Source organism: Hyperolius riggenbachi, chromosome 2, assembly GCF_040937935.1.
Source record: "Hyperolius riggenbachi isolate aHypRig1 chromosome 2, aHypRig1.pri, whole genome shotgun sequence".
In the NCBI taxonomy this organism is placed as follows: domain Eukaryota; kingdom Metazoa; phylum Chordata; class Amphibia; order Anura; family Hyperoliidae; genus Hyperolius; species Hyperolius riggenbachi.
Genome location: NC_090647.1, coordinates 259,508,231 through 259,523,942, shown reverse-complemented (window position 1 = coordinate 259,523,942; position 15,712 = coordinate 259,508,231). Strand labels below are relative to the sequence as shown.

The window sequence follows — 15,712 nt, the reverse complement described above, 5'->3', positions numbered from 1 at the left end:
TCATCTAAGCAGCACAAATGAACAGATCAATTTGGCAGAAGTAATTATCCACCTGTGCTCTTTAGGAAGTACTGCAGTTCATGTGTTGCTAATGACTACTGTGAGAATAAACTCCAATAATCATTTGCCCTAGTGAAAATCACTTTAAAATGTAGCCGAACCATAGCCTGTGTACAAAAATCACATACTTAAAGAGGAACTGTTGCAAAAATCTTAAAATTTAAAGCACATACAAATAAGAAGTACATCTCTCCGAGAGTAAAATGAGCCATACATTACTTTTCTCCTATGTTGCTGTCACTTACAGTAGGTGGTAGAAATCTGACATTACCGACAGGTTTTGGGTTAGTCCATCTCTTCATGTGGGATTCTTAGTATGGCCTTTATTCTTTATAAAGACACTCCCTGAAAAAGATTTATGCAAAGATGCTGCCCAGCCTCCCCGTTTGCTGCACACTTTTTTGGCAGTTGGATGGAGCAACTGCCATTCACTAAGTGCTTTTAAAAATAAAGACCCTGAGAACCCCCTATGAGAAGATGGGCTAGTCCAAAATCTGTCGGTAATGTCAGATTTCTACTACTTACTATAAGTCACAGCTACATAGGAGAAACGTAATTTATGGCTCAATTTACTCAGGAAGAAACGTCTTACCTGTATATGTTTACATTTTAAATTTTATGATTTTCGCGACAGAGGTCTTTTAACTAAAAAAAAGTTCCAGAAAAGCCTCTGGATCCTAATCAGGCTTTCCTTGCTGTCCTCTGGTCCCCTGTCGCTGAGCACGGGCCTGTCAAAGAAAATAACTGACAAGGGCTTATTGGCAATCTGGTCTGGGCCGCATGTCTCATCAAGCACAAGCGCGCACAAGTCTGCCTGCAAAGTAAGCCGGAACCACTTGTACACGAGTTGCTGCCTGCTACTGCGCAGTCAAGACCATGCTTGTGTCAGGAAAGGAGAGCAGCCCAGATCAGCTGAAGGGTTCATGAGCATTGGGGGACCAGAGGACAGAGAGGGAAGCCTCACTAGGATCCCAGAGGCTGCCGTCTCCTTAGGTAAGTACGTGTTTCTTTTAGAGCCTATTTCCACTGGGTGCCATGTTCATTTCAATTGGATGCGGCACCCATGTTGCTGCAAAGCTGCAGCCGAATCGCAATAGACATCCCATGCATGGCTATAGGGATGCGGCCTCCAGAAAACTGCAGCTGGTGCTATTTTTTGGGGGTTGCACATGATTTTGGGTGCAGCCTACTGATTTCAATAGGCTGTGATTCTGCATCTGAAATTTTATGCGGAAAACAGCCATGATGCACAGCTCGAGGAAATAGCCCCCAATGTGTTTAAGTGATTAAATCTCATGACTTTTCAAGTCTCCAACTGTGGACTCAGAACTTGAACTGCACCAAGCAAATAAAAACAGCACTATCAGCAGAAGTAGTATGCAGTACATCCCAGGTCTTAATTTGAGGAGTAGTACTTACTTAGTAGGTATAGATATATTAAATCTCCTTGCATGAAAAAAAAAAAATAACCTGTACGTAAGAAAAGGACACACCTACCTCTCCAATAAAGCTCCCACAGATCCCATGTCCTCTGCTTTGCAGATCTTCTTTTGTACTATAAAGTTTGGCAAATGTTCCAACATCCTCTGTGCTGTTCTCCCCGACACCATGGGAAAGCAAAGTGGCTCTGTCAGTCACACAACTCACCATTCTCCCGACCTCTTCCCAGAAGAAGCGGGACTTGCAGGCCATTCTGTAACCAATCAGTAAGATCTTCTACACTGTCATAGCGGTGTTAGGGAGAAGAGCACAGAGGAGGAAAGAAGGGAACTAAGCACCATGGAGGGCATTTCTGGGGAGGCAGGTATAAGCTTCTCTCCCTACAGGATCATTCTGTTACTCATGCCTGGAGTTCTGCTTTGAAATCAATATGAAAACTGTTTTGGTTTACATAACTAAATACACACAGCATTGTGAACTGCATAAATCAATCTCTGTTGTGGAAGGTTGTATACGTTCATCATTGCAAAAGTAACCATCGGAAAGATTTGAAACTCTTTCAGTTCAGGCACAAGTAGAGCATTGTGGATTACTGTAGCGGAGAGCTCTTCAACGGGATCATAATTCTAGACTCCATCTCCTGAATAAGAGGAACTGAAAAACATTTCATGTTAGACTACATCCCCGTTCTCATAATAGCAAAAAATATCAATACATATACAGGTCTATGATGAAATTGTAGATACTTGTAAAAAACAAGTGAGGCAGCTTTCCAAAATGCAATTCATGTTTATTAATAAACATACAAAGTGCATAACATACCGTAATAATGTTTAACCACTTTTGGACAAGTGTAGTTGAAATCTTTGCCCTGTTTGTGTCCACCTAAGCCTGCCAAGGCTTATATTTCAACTTTCACATTTCGCATGGACCTGCCGCTACCGCCGATTGCCATATCATTTGCTCATATTGATTACAGAGTCAGGAGCCAATTAAATCAGCTCCCTACTGGTTCACAGAGCTCTGCTGTCATAATGACGGCAGAGCAAGTGAGATTCAGCGATGGGAGAGGGGTGCGATCGGCAGGTCCATGCAGTGTGTCGTTTGTAAGCCCGGTTTCTGTACCAGCAGTCTCTGGTCCTGATAGGGCCAGAGACTGCTGGTACTGAAGTGGTTAAACAGCTCCATCAAACAGGTTCGAATGACAAAAGACTACCTACAGTATGAAAATACAGAGCCTGGGGGGTGAATCTGATGTAATTGAGACTCAGGTGATGCTCCACCCCCTTCTCAGGAAGGCAGTCGTGGCCTTGTTTCTGAAGTATGTCAAAGCTCTTCAGAAACTATAACACATTCTAGAGCTGCTGCCTCCACCTGCCAGGCTGCCCCTGGGCCTGTGGTGATAGTGGCAGCATCACAGTCACACTGGCCCAACTCCTCGCCTACTCTTGTGTCTTTTTGAATTGACACGGAGAGCACCTTTAACCCTTGACACCATCACATCTAGTGATGGTTTTACATGCGGTGGTATGATATGGTACAGGCGTTAGCAGCGTCAATTAAAAAAATGCTGGACACAGGTGGCGGCGAGGAGTTGCTTCTGCATTAAAGGTGAGCCTGCTACACACCACAAGCCTGTAGAGTACACATACACTTATGGAAAGAACGGCTGGTTGATCGCCGGGAAATCTACCGCCGCACATCTGACCAAGACCTTTTGACCAAAATTTATATGCCTGATTGTTTTGATCGATTTAGCTTGGAAATCAATCAAAACGATGGATCAGGTGACCATGTAGCAGCATTGATCTCTGCCAGATTCTATCATTATGATCTAATTGGCTTGATATCGATGCCGAAAATAGACTAATGTATATGGGCACCGTTACCAAGATAAATCCCTGGGCACTCAGATCTGTAGGTTGTGCTGTTATCAGCAAATCTGTCTGAGCCCGTCACTTTATGATCTAAACAGCATGAGGATTCCAATTGACTGATAGAGCATGAGGACAACTCCTTCAGTTCAAGAGACCACACTTTTAGAACAGGTTTTTTGCTGCTGTAGCCTCATGTGACACAATAAAGCAATATTATAACCCCTGATTATAAAGTTATCTGATGGTGTACTGTAAGCAGATCTATGGCTGGGGTAGGCACTTATTTGTGACAAGGATCAGGGAATGTACTACTAAAGATAATGCATTCAATAATACAAAATGAATTCAGTGTTTGTATTCTACTGTTAAACTTCTTTGTGTTTAGTCATTTCTTACCTGTATAGTAGACACATTCATCCCAGCCATCCTTCTGCCAGGCTGAATTTCTAGTATCATCCCTGCTCTGTAAGTCTTTGTATGCTAGAAAGAAATCATACAAACGGGTGTTCAAAAAACAGCAGTCATTTCCTGCACAGTTATGAACAGAAAGGATTAATTCCACCATATATTAAAGCAGCATGCATAAAAGTGAATAAATACAGTACATACACATAGAAACTTGAGATGAAAATGCATTGTTTGGCACCAATACAGGGTGTCAGAGGACAATATTTAGGTTAGTTGCTATGAATCTTCTTTTCTTCTCCACACTACCACAGAAGTGTCTACTACTTGTTTGTCTATTGCCTGGCTTATTCCCTCACAAGACAGTGCTTTTAGCCCACCCGCTCACATGACCACACTATTGCCCTCTGCATTGAAGCAGTGTGGGTGAAAACATTTGACATACTAGCATTCTCAGACTGTCCCCTGCATCACATGCATAATCATTTAGCTGCACCAACGTAAGGCAAGTGCCAGGCTACTGAGAAGACCACAATGGGATTAGTAAATGGTGAAGGGATGGGGAAGCAGCAGTGGACATAGAGAAAAGCCTTGTACACACATAAAAGGACTGTTGGTCACAGGGATTAGGACTCCATTCTTCTGACAACAGTTCAGGGCTGATTGCTGTACAGACATGCCACTGGGCTCCTTACTCCTTGGGCTTGGAGTCTTCCCTAATATTTCAGTGTGACCTACTAAGCTCACTCTTAGCGGCTGCCGCTCAAACGCTTTGAGTACGACAGGAGAAAATCGCTATACAATGTTAGATTTACTTGTTCGTTCATTAGGAAAAATACAACTTTTTGTTATGCTTTGGTAGGAAGAGTTCCCGGGGCCCCAGGCTGGCTCATGCACCATTGTTTTTAATTATTGTAGTATCCCATGCAGTTTAGTTAGGAGGGGGGCAGATGAGAGGGAATATCCTGCACGCTGGTGCCCCCTGCTGGTCATATAGCCATTGTCTATATGCAACTGAAGCCCTCTCCTACTAATTGGCTGACTTGCTCAGCTTTTGCTTGATTATCACTGCAAGCTAGGTGTATTATGTGTGCACTTTTCATTGGCTTATAAGCAGCCTGCAGGCTTTATAAAGCAGCAGAGAACTGTTTGGGAGTGAGGTTCTCCAATTGTGTGTTTGGTAAGTTTTAGAGCAGTAGGAGACAGGCCTTGGATGTGGCAGCTCCAAGGTTTTGGCTGCGCTCACATATGGTGTTAGATGCTGGTTCTGGGGCCCCGGGCAGTGAGAGTTCCCGGGGCCCCAGGCTGGCTCATGCACCATTGTTTTTAATTATTGTAGTATCCAATGCAGTTTAGTTAGGAGGGGGGCAGATGAGAGGGAATATCCTGCACGCTGGTGCCCCCTGCTGGTCATATAGCCATTGTCTATATGCAACTGAAGCCCTCTCCTACTAATTGGCTGACTTGCTCAGCTTTTGCTTGATTATCACTGCAAGCTAGGTGTATTATGTGTGCACTTTTCATTGGCTTATAAGCAGCCTGCAGGCTTTATAAAGCAGCAGAGAACTGTTTGGGAGTGAGGTTCTCCAATTGTGTGTTTGGTAAGTTTTAGAGCAGTAGGAGACAGGCCTTGGATGTGGCAGCTCCAAGGTTTTGGCTGCGCTCACATATGGTGTTAGATGCTGGTTCTGGGGCCCCGGGCAGTGAGAGTTCCCGGGGCCCCAGGCTGGCTCATGCACCATTGTTTTTAATTATTGTAGTATCCCATGCAGTTTAGTTAGGAGGGGGGCAGATGAGAGGGAATATCCTGCACGCTGGTGCCCCCTGCTGGTCATATAGCCATTGTCTATATGCAACTGAAGCCCTCTCCTACTAATTGGCTGACTTGCTCAGCTTTTGCTTGATTATCACTGCAAGCTAGGTGTATTATGTGTGCACTTTTCATTGGCTTATAAGCAGCCTGCAGGCTTTATAAAGCAGCAGAGAACTGTTTGGGAGTGAGGTTCTCCAATTGTGTGTTTGGTAAGTTTTAGAGCAGTAGGAGACAGGCCTTGGATGTGGCAGCTCCAAGGTTTTGGCTGCGCTCACATATGGTGTTAGATGCTGGTTCTGGGGCCCCGGGCAGTGAGAGTTCCCGGGGCCCCAGGCTGGCTCATGCACCATTGTTTTTAATTATTGTAGTATCCCATGCAGTTTAGTTAGGAGGGGGGCAGATGAGAGGGAATATCCTGCACGCTGGTGCCCCCTGCTGGTCATATAGCCATTGTCTATATGCAACTGAAGCCCTCTCCTACTAATTGGCTGACTTGCTCAGCTTTTGCTTGATTATCACTGCAAGCTAGGTGTATTATGTGTGCACTTTTCATTGGCTTATAAGCAGCCTGCAGGCTTTATAAAGCAGCAGAGAACTGTTTGGGAGTGAGGTTCTCCAATTGTGTGTTTGGTAAGTTTTAGAGCAGTAGGAGACAGGCCTTGGATGTGGCAGCTCCAAGGTTTTGGCTGCACTCACATATGGTGTTAGATGCTGGTTCTGGGGCCCCGGGCAGTGAGAGTTCCCGGGGCCCCAGGCTGGCTCATGCACCATTGTTTTTAATTATTGTAGTATCCCATGCAGTTTAGTTAGGAGGGGGGCAGATGAGAGGGAATATCCTGCACGCTGGTGCCCCCTGCTGGTCATATAGCCATTGTCTATATGCAACTGAAGCCCTCTCCTACTAATTGGCTGACTTGCTCAGCTTTTGCTTGATTATCACTGCAAGCTAGGTGTATTATGTGTGCACTTTTCATTGGCTTATAAGCAGCCTGCAGGCTTTATAAAGCAGCAGAGAACTGTTTGGGAGTGAGGTTCTCCAATTGTGTGTTTGGTAAGTTTTAGAGCAGTAGGAGACAGGCCTTGGATGTGGCAGCTCCAAGGTTTTGGCTGCGCTCACATATGGTGTTAGATGCTGGTTCTGGGGCCCCGGGCAGTGAGAGTTCCCGGGGCCCCAGGCTGGCTCATGCACCATTGTTTTTAATTATTGTAGTATCCCATGCAGTTTAGTTAGGAGGGGGGCAGATGAGAGGGAATATCCTGCACGCTGGTGCCCCCTGCTGGTCATATAGCCATTGTCTATATGCAACTGAAGCCCTCTCCTACTAATTGGCTGACTTGCTCAGCTTTTGCTTGATTATCACTGCAAGCTAGGTGTATTATGTGTGCACTTTTCATTGGCTTATAAGCAGCCTGCAGGCTTTATAAAGCAGCAGAGAACTGTTTGGGAGTCAGGTTCTCCAATTGTGTGTTTGGTAAGTTTTAGAGCAGTAGGAGACAGGGCTTGGATGTGGCAGCTCCAAGGTTTTGGCTGCGCTCACATATGGTGTTAGATGCTGGTTCTGGGGCCCCGGGCAGTGAGAGTTCCCGGGGCCCCAGGCTGGCTCATGCACCATTGTTTTTAATTATTGTAGTATCCCATGCAGTTTAGTTAGGAGGGGGGCAGATGAGAGGGAATATCCTGCACGCTGGTGCCCCCTGCTGGTCATATAGCCATTGTCTATATGCAACTGAAGCCCTCTCCTACTAATTGGCTGACTTGCTCAGCTTTTGCTTGATTATCACTGCAAGCTAGGTGTATTATGTGTGCACTTTTCATTGGCTTATAAGCAGCCTGCAGGCTTTATAAAGCAGCAGAGAACTGTTTGGGAGTGAGGTTCTCCAATTGCGTGTTTGGTAAGTTTTAGAGCAGTAGGAGACAGGCCTTGGATGTGGCAGCTCCAAGGTTTTGGCTGCGCTCACATATGGTGTTAGATGCTGGTTCTGGGGCCCCGGGCAGTGAGAGTTCCCTGGGCCCAAGGCTGGCTCATGCACCATTGTTTTTAATTATTGTAGTATCCCATGCAGTTTAGTTAGGAGGGGGGCAGATGAGAGGGAATATCCTGCACGCTGGTGCCCCCTGCTGGTCATATAGCCATTGTCTATATGCAACTGAAGCCCTCTCCTACTAATTGGCTGACTTGCTCAGCTTTTGCTTGATTATCACTGCAAGCTAGGTGTATTATGTGTGCACTTTTCATTGGCTTATAAGCAGCCTGCAGGCTTTATAAAGCAGCAGAGAACTGTTTGGGAGTGAGGTTCTCCAATTGTGTGTTTGGTAAGTTTTAGAGCAGTAGGAGACAGGCCTTGGATGTGGCAGCTCCAAGGTTTTGGCTGCGCTCACATATGGTGTTAGATGCTGGTTCTGGGGCCCCGGGCAGTGAGAGTTCCCGGGGCCCCAGGCTGGCTCATGCACCATTGTTTTTAATTATTGTAGTATCCCATGCAGTTTAGTTAGGAGGGGGGCAGATGAGAGGGAATATCCTGCACGCTGGTGCCCCCTGCTGGTCATATAGCCATTGTCTATATGCAACTGAAGCCCTCTCCTACTAATTGGCTGACTTGCTCAGCTTTTGCTTGATTATCACTGCAAGCTAGGTGTATTATGTGTGCACTTTTCATTGGCTTATAAGCAGCCTGCAGGTTTTATAAAGCAGCAGAGAACTGTTTGGGAGTGAGGTTCTCCAATTGTGTGTTTGGTAAGTTTTAGAGCAGTAGGAGACAGGGCTTGGATGTGGCAGCTCCAAGGTTTTGGCTGCGCTCACATATGGTGTTAGATGCTGGTTCTGGGGCCCCGGGCAGTGAGAGTTCCCGGGGCCCCAGGCTGGCTCATGCACCATTGTTTTTAATTATTGTAGTATCCCATGCAGTTTAGTTAGGAGGGGGGCAGATGAGAGGGAATATCCTGCACGCTGGTGCCCCCTGCTGGTCATATAGCCATTGTCTATATGCAACTGAAGCCCTCTCCTACTAATTGGCTGACTTGCTCAGCTTTTGCTTGATTATCACTGCAAGCTAGGTGTATTATGTGTGCACTTTTCATTGGCTTATAAGCAGCCTGCAGGCTTTATAAAGCAGCAGAGAACTGTTTGGGAGTGAGGTTCTCCAATTGCGTGTTTGGTAAGTTTTAGAGCAGTAGGAGACAGGCCTTGGATGTGGCAGCTCCAAGGTTTTGGCTGCGCTCACATATGGTGTTAGATGCTGGTTCTGGGGCCCCGGGCAGTGAGAGTTCCCGGGGCCCCAGGCTGGCTCATGCACCATTGTTTTTAATTATTGTAGTATCCCATGCAGTTTAGTTAGGAGGGGGGCAGATGAGAGGGAATATCCTGCACGCTGGTGCCCCCTGCTGGTCATATAGCCATTGTCTATATGCAACTGAAGCCCTCTCCTACTAATTGGCTGACTTGCTCAGCTTTTGCTTGATTATCACTGCAAGCTAGGTGTATTATGTGTGCACTTTTCATTGGCTTATAAGCAGCCTGCAGGCTTTATAAAGCAGCAGAGAACTGTTTGGGAGTGAGGTTCTCCAATTGTGTGTTTGGTAAGTTTTAGAGCAGTAGGAGACAGGCCTTGGATGTGGCAGCTCCAAGGTTTTGGCTGCGCTCACATATGGTGTTAGATGCTGGTTCTGGGGCCCCGGGCAGGGAGAGTTCCCGGGGCCCCAGGCTGGCTCATGCACCATTGTTTTTAATTATTGTAGTATCCCATGCAGTTTAGTTAGGAGGGGGGCAGATGAGAGGGAATATCCTGCACGCTGGTGCCCCCTGCTGGTCATATAGCCATTGTCTATATGCAACTGAAGCCCTCTCCTACTAATTGGCTGACTTGCTCAGCTTTTGCTTGATTATCACTGCAAGCTAGGTGTATTATGTGTGCACTTTTCATTGGCTTATAAGCAGCCTGCAGGCTTTATAAAGCAGCAGAGAACTGTTTGGGAGTGAGGTTCTCCAATTGTGTGTTTGGTAAGTTTTAGAGCAGTAGGAGACAAGGCTTGGATGTGGCAGCTCCAAGGTTTTGGCTGCGCTCACATATGGTGTTAGATGCTGGTTCTGGGGCCACGGGCAGTGATAGTTCCCGGGGCCCCAGGCTGGCTCATGCACCATTGTTTTTAATTATTGTAGTATCCCATGCAGTTTAGTTAGGAGGGGGGCAGATGAGAGGGAATATCCTGCACGCTGGTGCCCCCTGCTGGTCATATAGCCATTGTCTATATGCAACTGAAGCCCTCTCCTACTAATTGGCTGACTTGCTCAGCTTTTGCTTGATTATCACTGCAAGCTAGGTGTATTATGTGTGCACTTTTCATTGGCTTATAAGCAGCCTGCAGGCTTTATAAAGCAGCAGAGAACTGTTTGGGAGTGAGGTTCTCCAATTGCGTGTTTGGTAAGTTTTAGAGCAGTAGGAGACAGGCCTTGGATGTGGCAGCTCCAAGGTTTTGGCTGCGCTCACATATGGTGTTAGATGCTGGTTCTGGGGCCCCGGGCAGTGAGAGTTCCCGGGGCCCCAGGCTGGCTCATGCACCATTGTTTTTAATTATTGTAGTATCCCATGCAGTTTAGTTAGGAGGGGGGCAGATGAGAGGGAATATCCTGCACGCTGGTGCCCCCTGCTGGTCATATAGCCATTGTCTATATGCAACTGAAGCCCTCTCCTACTAATTGGCTGACTTGCTCAGCTTTTGCTTGATTATCACTGCAAGCTAGGTGTATTATGTGTGCACTTTTCATTGGCTTATAAGCAGCCTGCAGGCTTTATAAAGCAGCAGAGAACTGTTTGGGAGTGAGGTTCTCCAATTGCGTGTTTGGTAAGTTTTAGAGCAGTAGGAGACAGGCCTTGGATGTGGCAGCTCCAAGGTTTTGGCTGCGCTCACATATGGTGTTAGATGCTGGTTCTGGGGCCCCGGGCAGTGAGAGTTCCCGGGGCCCCAGGCTGGCTCATGCACCATTGTTTTTAATTATTGTAGTATCCCATGCAGTTTAGTTAGGAGGGGGGCAGATGAGAGGGAATATCCTGCACGCTGGTGCCCCCTGCTGGTCATATAGCCATTGTCTATATGCAACTGAAGCCCTCTCCTACTAATTGGCTGACTTGCTCAGCTTTTGCTTGATTATCACTGCAAGCTAGGTGTATTATGTGTGCACTTTTCATTGGCTTATAAGCAGCCTGCAGGCTTTATAAAGCAGCAGAGAACTGTTTGGGAGTGAGGTTCTCCAATTGTGTGTTTGGTATGCTTTGGTAGGAAAAGATAAATAGACCTCCATCAAATGCGATCATCATATCGCATGCAAACTGCATCCAACATAAGCCTATGGAAAAGTCTCCAATGATGCAAATTTACAGTCGCGGTCTGATGCGATCCAAGGAAAATGATGGATGGCATGCTACAGATTTTCGTAGCACGCATCAGATTCCCACAGCGGCAATATTGAGCCACATCGCATCACAACTGGAATTAACTGTGGCTGTATGTGATGCAGAGCGAAGGGATGATCGCATCCCAAGCAATGAAGCTAGTGGAAATGGGCCCTTATAGTGATAGAAGTAGCAGGAGAAAGGCAGGAATCTGCTCTCCTTACTAAAGCCACGCTGCTCTACTTTTTGACACCCTGTGCAATAAAGTCACCTCCGCTGCCCGGCTGCTTGTCACTTCAAGGGGCTATCTGTAACCCCGCAGCAAGAGGGCATCAGCAACAACTCACTGCTGCACAAAGTTACTTCAAAGTTTCATTTTTAAAAAAAAAAAAGTTTAAGTTTTGCAATAATAATATGAGCAACAGCTGTAGTAAAGACCAAGTTTAAAGACTTTCAGAATATTTCTAACTGTTAAGAATTTGAAATAAGCAGTTTTGAAACAAAATAACGAGAACAACTTAAGAGTGTTATATACTGATCTAATTTAGAGAGAAGAGCATTACCCCAGAGATGATGGACCATGTACAGCTGTCCTATCTGGGAGAAGAAGCCCGCCACAGCTTCACTGTTGTCTTGTCTGTATCTGATAGCTTTAGCCCTGACAAACACAGAAAAAGAAAGAAAAATCAAGTCTACATATCAAAGCTACAATGATGTTCATTTCTGGTTTCTTGCTTGTGCACATAAAGGGTTAGTGCAAACCTATAGGCAAAGTGCCATGCAGTGTAAAATATTTGATGTAAAATGGAAACTATAATGGTAATGTACCAATGTATAGCTAATGTATGGCAATGGCAATGCACAATGTATGTGTGCATTTCGACACAATGCCACTGACATAAATTGGTGTGCGCTGTGCATCCGCTGTGTGTTACATTCTCTGTGTGTTTACATACATACACACACACAGACACACAAAAATTATAAACAAAGTCATAAATAAGCAAGCAATACATCATTTCACTCAAATTTAGTAGCTAGTACTACAAAATAACAATCCACATATACAGGAGTTAGAAGAACATTCCTCAATTATGTTTACTGATTTTCTACTGCTGGAATATAAATGTATCTAAAAGGACACATCATAGGAAAACAAAACAAAAAAAATGGGCTTCCTCCAGCCCCTGGCAGTTGATATGTCCCTTGCCGCAGCTCCGGTGTCCCAAAGTCCCCTCCATTGCAGATGCCGACCTTGCGACGCACCGATTGGTCGCACTCCAGTGACTGAGCCCGGAACACTCCAGGTCACATGGGTGTAGACTTGCACATGCGCAGAAGATGCCGACCTGACGAGATCGGCATCAGCAGCGGTGGCGACCCCGGGACACTGGAGCTGCGGCGAGGGACATATCGGCTGCTAAGGGCTGGAGGAAGCCCCAAGTAAGTAGATTATCTTCCCTATTTCCTTTAGCTGTGTCCATTACATACTTATTTACAAAATATTTGCTGCATTCTTTTACCAATATGGAAATAATACCAACAGTAGAGTATCTGTAATTGTACAAATATTTTACGTTAGCTGCTACAACTGCTTGCTGTAGCCGCTACTTTTTTAGTGTACACAAATTTGACTTGGCACCCAGTTGCCGCTAATTAACATTATACTCAATGGTGGTGCCCAAATTGTCCAGTTACTGCATGCGCCCAAATCGTCTGCTTCCATTTGGACATGGGCAGTGAAATTCTAATAATTTCAATTCAAAGCTGCATATAATTTGCATTAAATATGCATGCAAGCTGGAATTATTGGCATCTCAATGACCACCTCTAAGGGATCAGCTAATTTAGGCATATTGCTATGCCAGTCGCTTGGGTGCCGTAATGATATTTACGGCTATATCGGCACCAAGTGACTAATTTGAGAGCTGGTGATAGCTAGAGTTTAAATTGGAAAAAAAGGAGGTAATTTAGCCACTGGCAGCAGCCAGTGCATGAATTACATGCCCCCCCCCCACCCTCTAAACAAGCTTGTTCATGTGTGCTAGGCATGCACGGTTCAGGAATTTACATATGCCCAGTGCATATGCGCTCATCCACAGCTGCGAGCACTTCCAGATTACTGGGACCCAGTGGAGAAAATATAGGCTGGGGAAACGGGGGCGCTGGAGCCAGGATACTACTCATATCTTCGTGTAAGTTTATAATATGTGGGGGAGCCCTTTTCGTTTTTTCCCCCAGTTTATGTACACTTTAAAGCTTTAGTCTTAGCCCAGCCTATTTTTTTGTTTTTGTTTTATGCGTAGTACTGAAAATTTACGAAACACACATTTAGCCACTCTTTACTGAAAACCTGGTTGTATGGGATGGGTGTTTGTTGGGGATTATTGAGCACTATTGCTCAGAACCAGTATAAAAAGTTTCTACATAACACCCTACTACCTTCAGCATGAAAAAGTTTGTTTATTTAAGGCTTATTCCCACTAGACGCACATCGATCTGATTTCCAAAGTGATTGGGTTTTGCCTATCACGAAGACACTTTTTCAATAATGTAAGACACAATGCTTCATTCCAACTTGTTAAAGGGAAGGTCCAAGCAAAAAAAAAAAAATGAGTTTCACTTACCTGGGGCTTCTACCAGCCCCATGTAGCCATCCTGTGCCATCGTAGTCACTCACTGCTGCTCCAGTCCCCCGCTGGCAGCTTTCTGACCTCGGAGGTCAGGGCCACATTGCATACATTTTTACGCATTCCAGCTAGTGCAGGAACAAAAATTTACGCGTTGCACCACTAACACGTAAAAATGTATGTGTTAATGTTCCTGCACTAGCGGGAATGTGTAAAAATGTACGCAATTCTGTCCTGACCTCCGAGGTCAGAAAGCTACCAGCCGGGGACTGGAGCAGCAGTGAGTGACTACGAGGGCACAGGATGGCTGCATGGGGCTGGTAGAAGCCCCAGGTAAGTGAAACTCTTTTTTTTTTTGCTTGGACCTTCCCTTTAAATACAACTGCATTTTTTGTGTGACTGCGCTTCTGTCCGTTTCAGTACAACTGGATGGGAATTTGCAATCACATAACACATGCTTGCATTCTGCAGGGGAAAGCTGCCCTTAACTCAGTGTTCTCTGAAAAGTGCTAGCGCTGCAGGAATGTTTAAAATATACACAAGTAAACATTTCAATGATGGTGTTATTAGAAATACATGTATATACATTAGACTCAGCTTCACAGACAATCTGTTACATATTAAAAAAAAATCGAATACAGATCTAGTGGGTTGTGTTCTTACCAGTGGTTTCCCCATTCAATCATGGTTCCAGGCTGCAAGAGAAAAAAAGCATGTCCCATGTAGCATAATGGAAATGTTTGGAGGACAGAGCTAATAATATATCCTTGTTTAATGGTTTGTAACTATCTTTTAAATAATAATAATTTGTTACATTCTCACAGCCATAAGCTTTGGTAACAAAATAATCTCAAAATACTTTTTGCTACCTACGGTTGTAGGTTGGCATTACTCATTGTCAATTGCTAAATGAATTGTATTTTACATAACGTAATCTTTACTCTTTTTTAATTAGGGTTAGTATTAAGCTTTGTACATACATCCAATTTTGATTGGCCAATCATTTGCCAATTTTACCACCTCTATACAGTATGAGAGTCAACAGATTTTGAACCGTGAACAGATCGTGTAGGTACGTTCTCATACTACATGGTTGTGGTAAATTGTATGTTTTTATGCACACTATACAAGAATCAAATAGCTTTTTATCTTAGTGTATTAGCAACCATACATATTAAGCGCTTCCAGACCGCAGTATTTGAATGGCTGCTTATTCCAGCCAGGGTGTAGATTTCAAGTGCGCCGCACGGACCCACCGCTAATCGCGCTGCTTTCCCATCGCTGCAGGCAGCGGATCTCCGTGAGCCAGTCAGGAGCCGATTTCATTGGCTCCTGACACCGTGATCACTGTGTGACAATCTCATTGACTCACACTGACCACAGGATCAGGAGTCAATGATATCAGCTCTGGACCGCTCAAAGAGCTCTGCTGTCATAACGATGGCAGAACGCGTGGGCTTCAGTGACGGGTGAACGTCGAGATGTCGGGAAGCCCTGTTTTTTGGTCCTTAAGGGTCCGGAGACTGCTGGTACGCAAGAGGCTAAGGTGGTTCAGTCATCTGGTACAATAGAGAGGAGAAACATGTACATCATCTTCTGCTTTTCAATAAATACACTGCCACTTATAAATGCCAAGTAAAACAGCTCCTCAAGAACAGATTGAAATACTCTCCCTTCTCATCATGCTGAATTAATACTTTAAAGTGAACCTCAACCCTGGCAAGTAAAAAAAATTCACTTACCCAGTAGGATGCGCTTGACAGCGGCAAGGCAGAGAAGAATACGCGTGGCAAAGAAACAACCCGCAGCAGGGACCGGAGGACACTCGAGGAGCGATGAGGGCACAGGACGGCTGCAGGGGGCTTGGGGAAGCCCCGGGTAAAAACTTTTTTTTTACTTGCCAGGGTTAAGGTTCACTTTAAAGGAATACTGTAGGGGGGTCTGGGGAAAATGAGATGAACTTACCCGGGGCTTCTAATGGTCCCCCGCAGACATCCTGTGCCCACGCAGCCACTCACTGATGCTCCGGCCCCGCCTCCGGTTCACTTCTGGAATTTCAGGCTTTAAAGTCTGAAAACCACTGTACCTGCGTTGCTGTG

The 15,712-nt window shown here is 45.3% G+C and overlaps 1 protein-coding gene across 1 annotated transcript in view; it reads right to left on the bottom strand.

Moving 5' to 3' along the window:
- Positions 1-599: 599 nt before the first annotated feature.
- Positions 600-15,712, bottom strand: part of NIPSNAP2 (nipsnap homolog 2) — a 34,710-nt gene continuing 19,597 nt past the window's right edge. Inside the window, exons 7-10 of the mRNA XM_068268569.1 lie at positions 14,277-14,308; positions 11,547-11,641; positions 3,774-3,857; positions 600-2,154 (exon numbers count right to left, since the gene is read on the bottom strand). Coding sequence (XP_068124670.1) covers positions 2,090-2,154; positions 3,774-3,857; positions 11,547-11,641; positions 14,277-14,308 — 276 coding nt within the window. The 3' untranslated portion in view covers positions 600-2,089. The remainder of the gene's footprint in view (positions 2,155-3,773; positions 3,858-11,546; positions 11,642-14,276; positions 14,309-15,712) is intronic.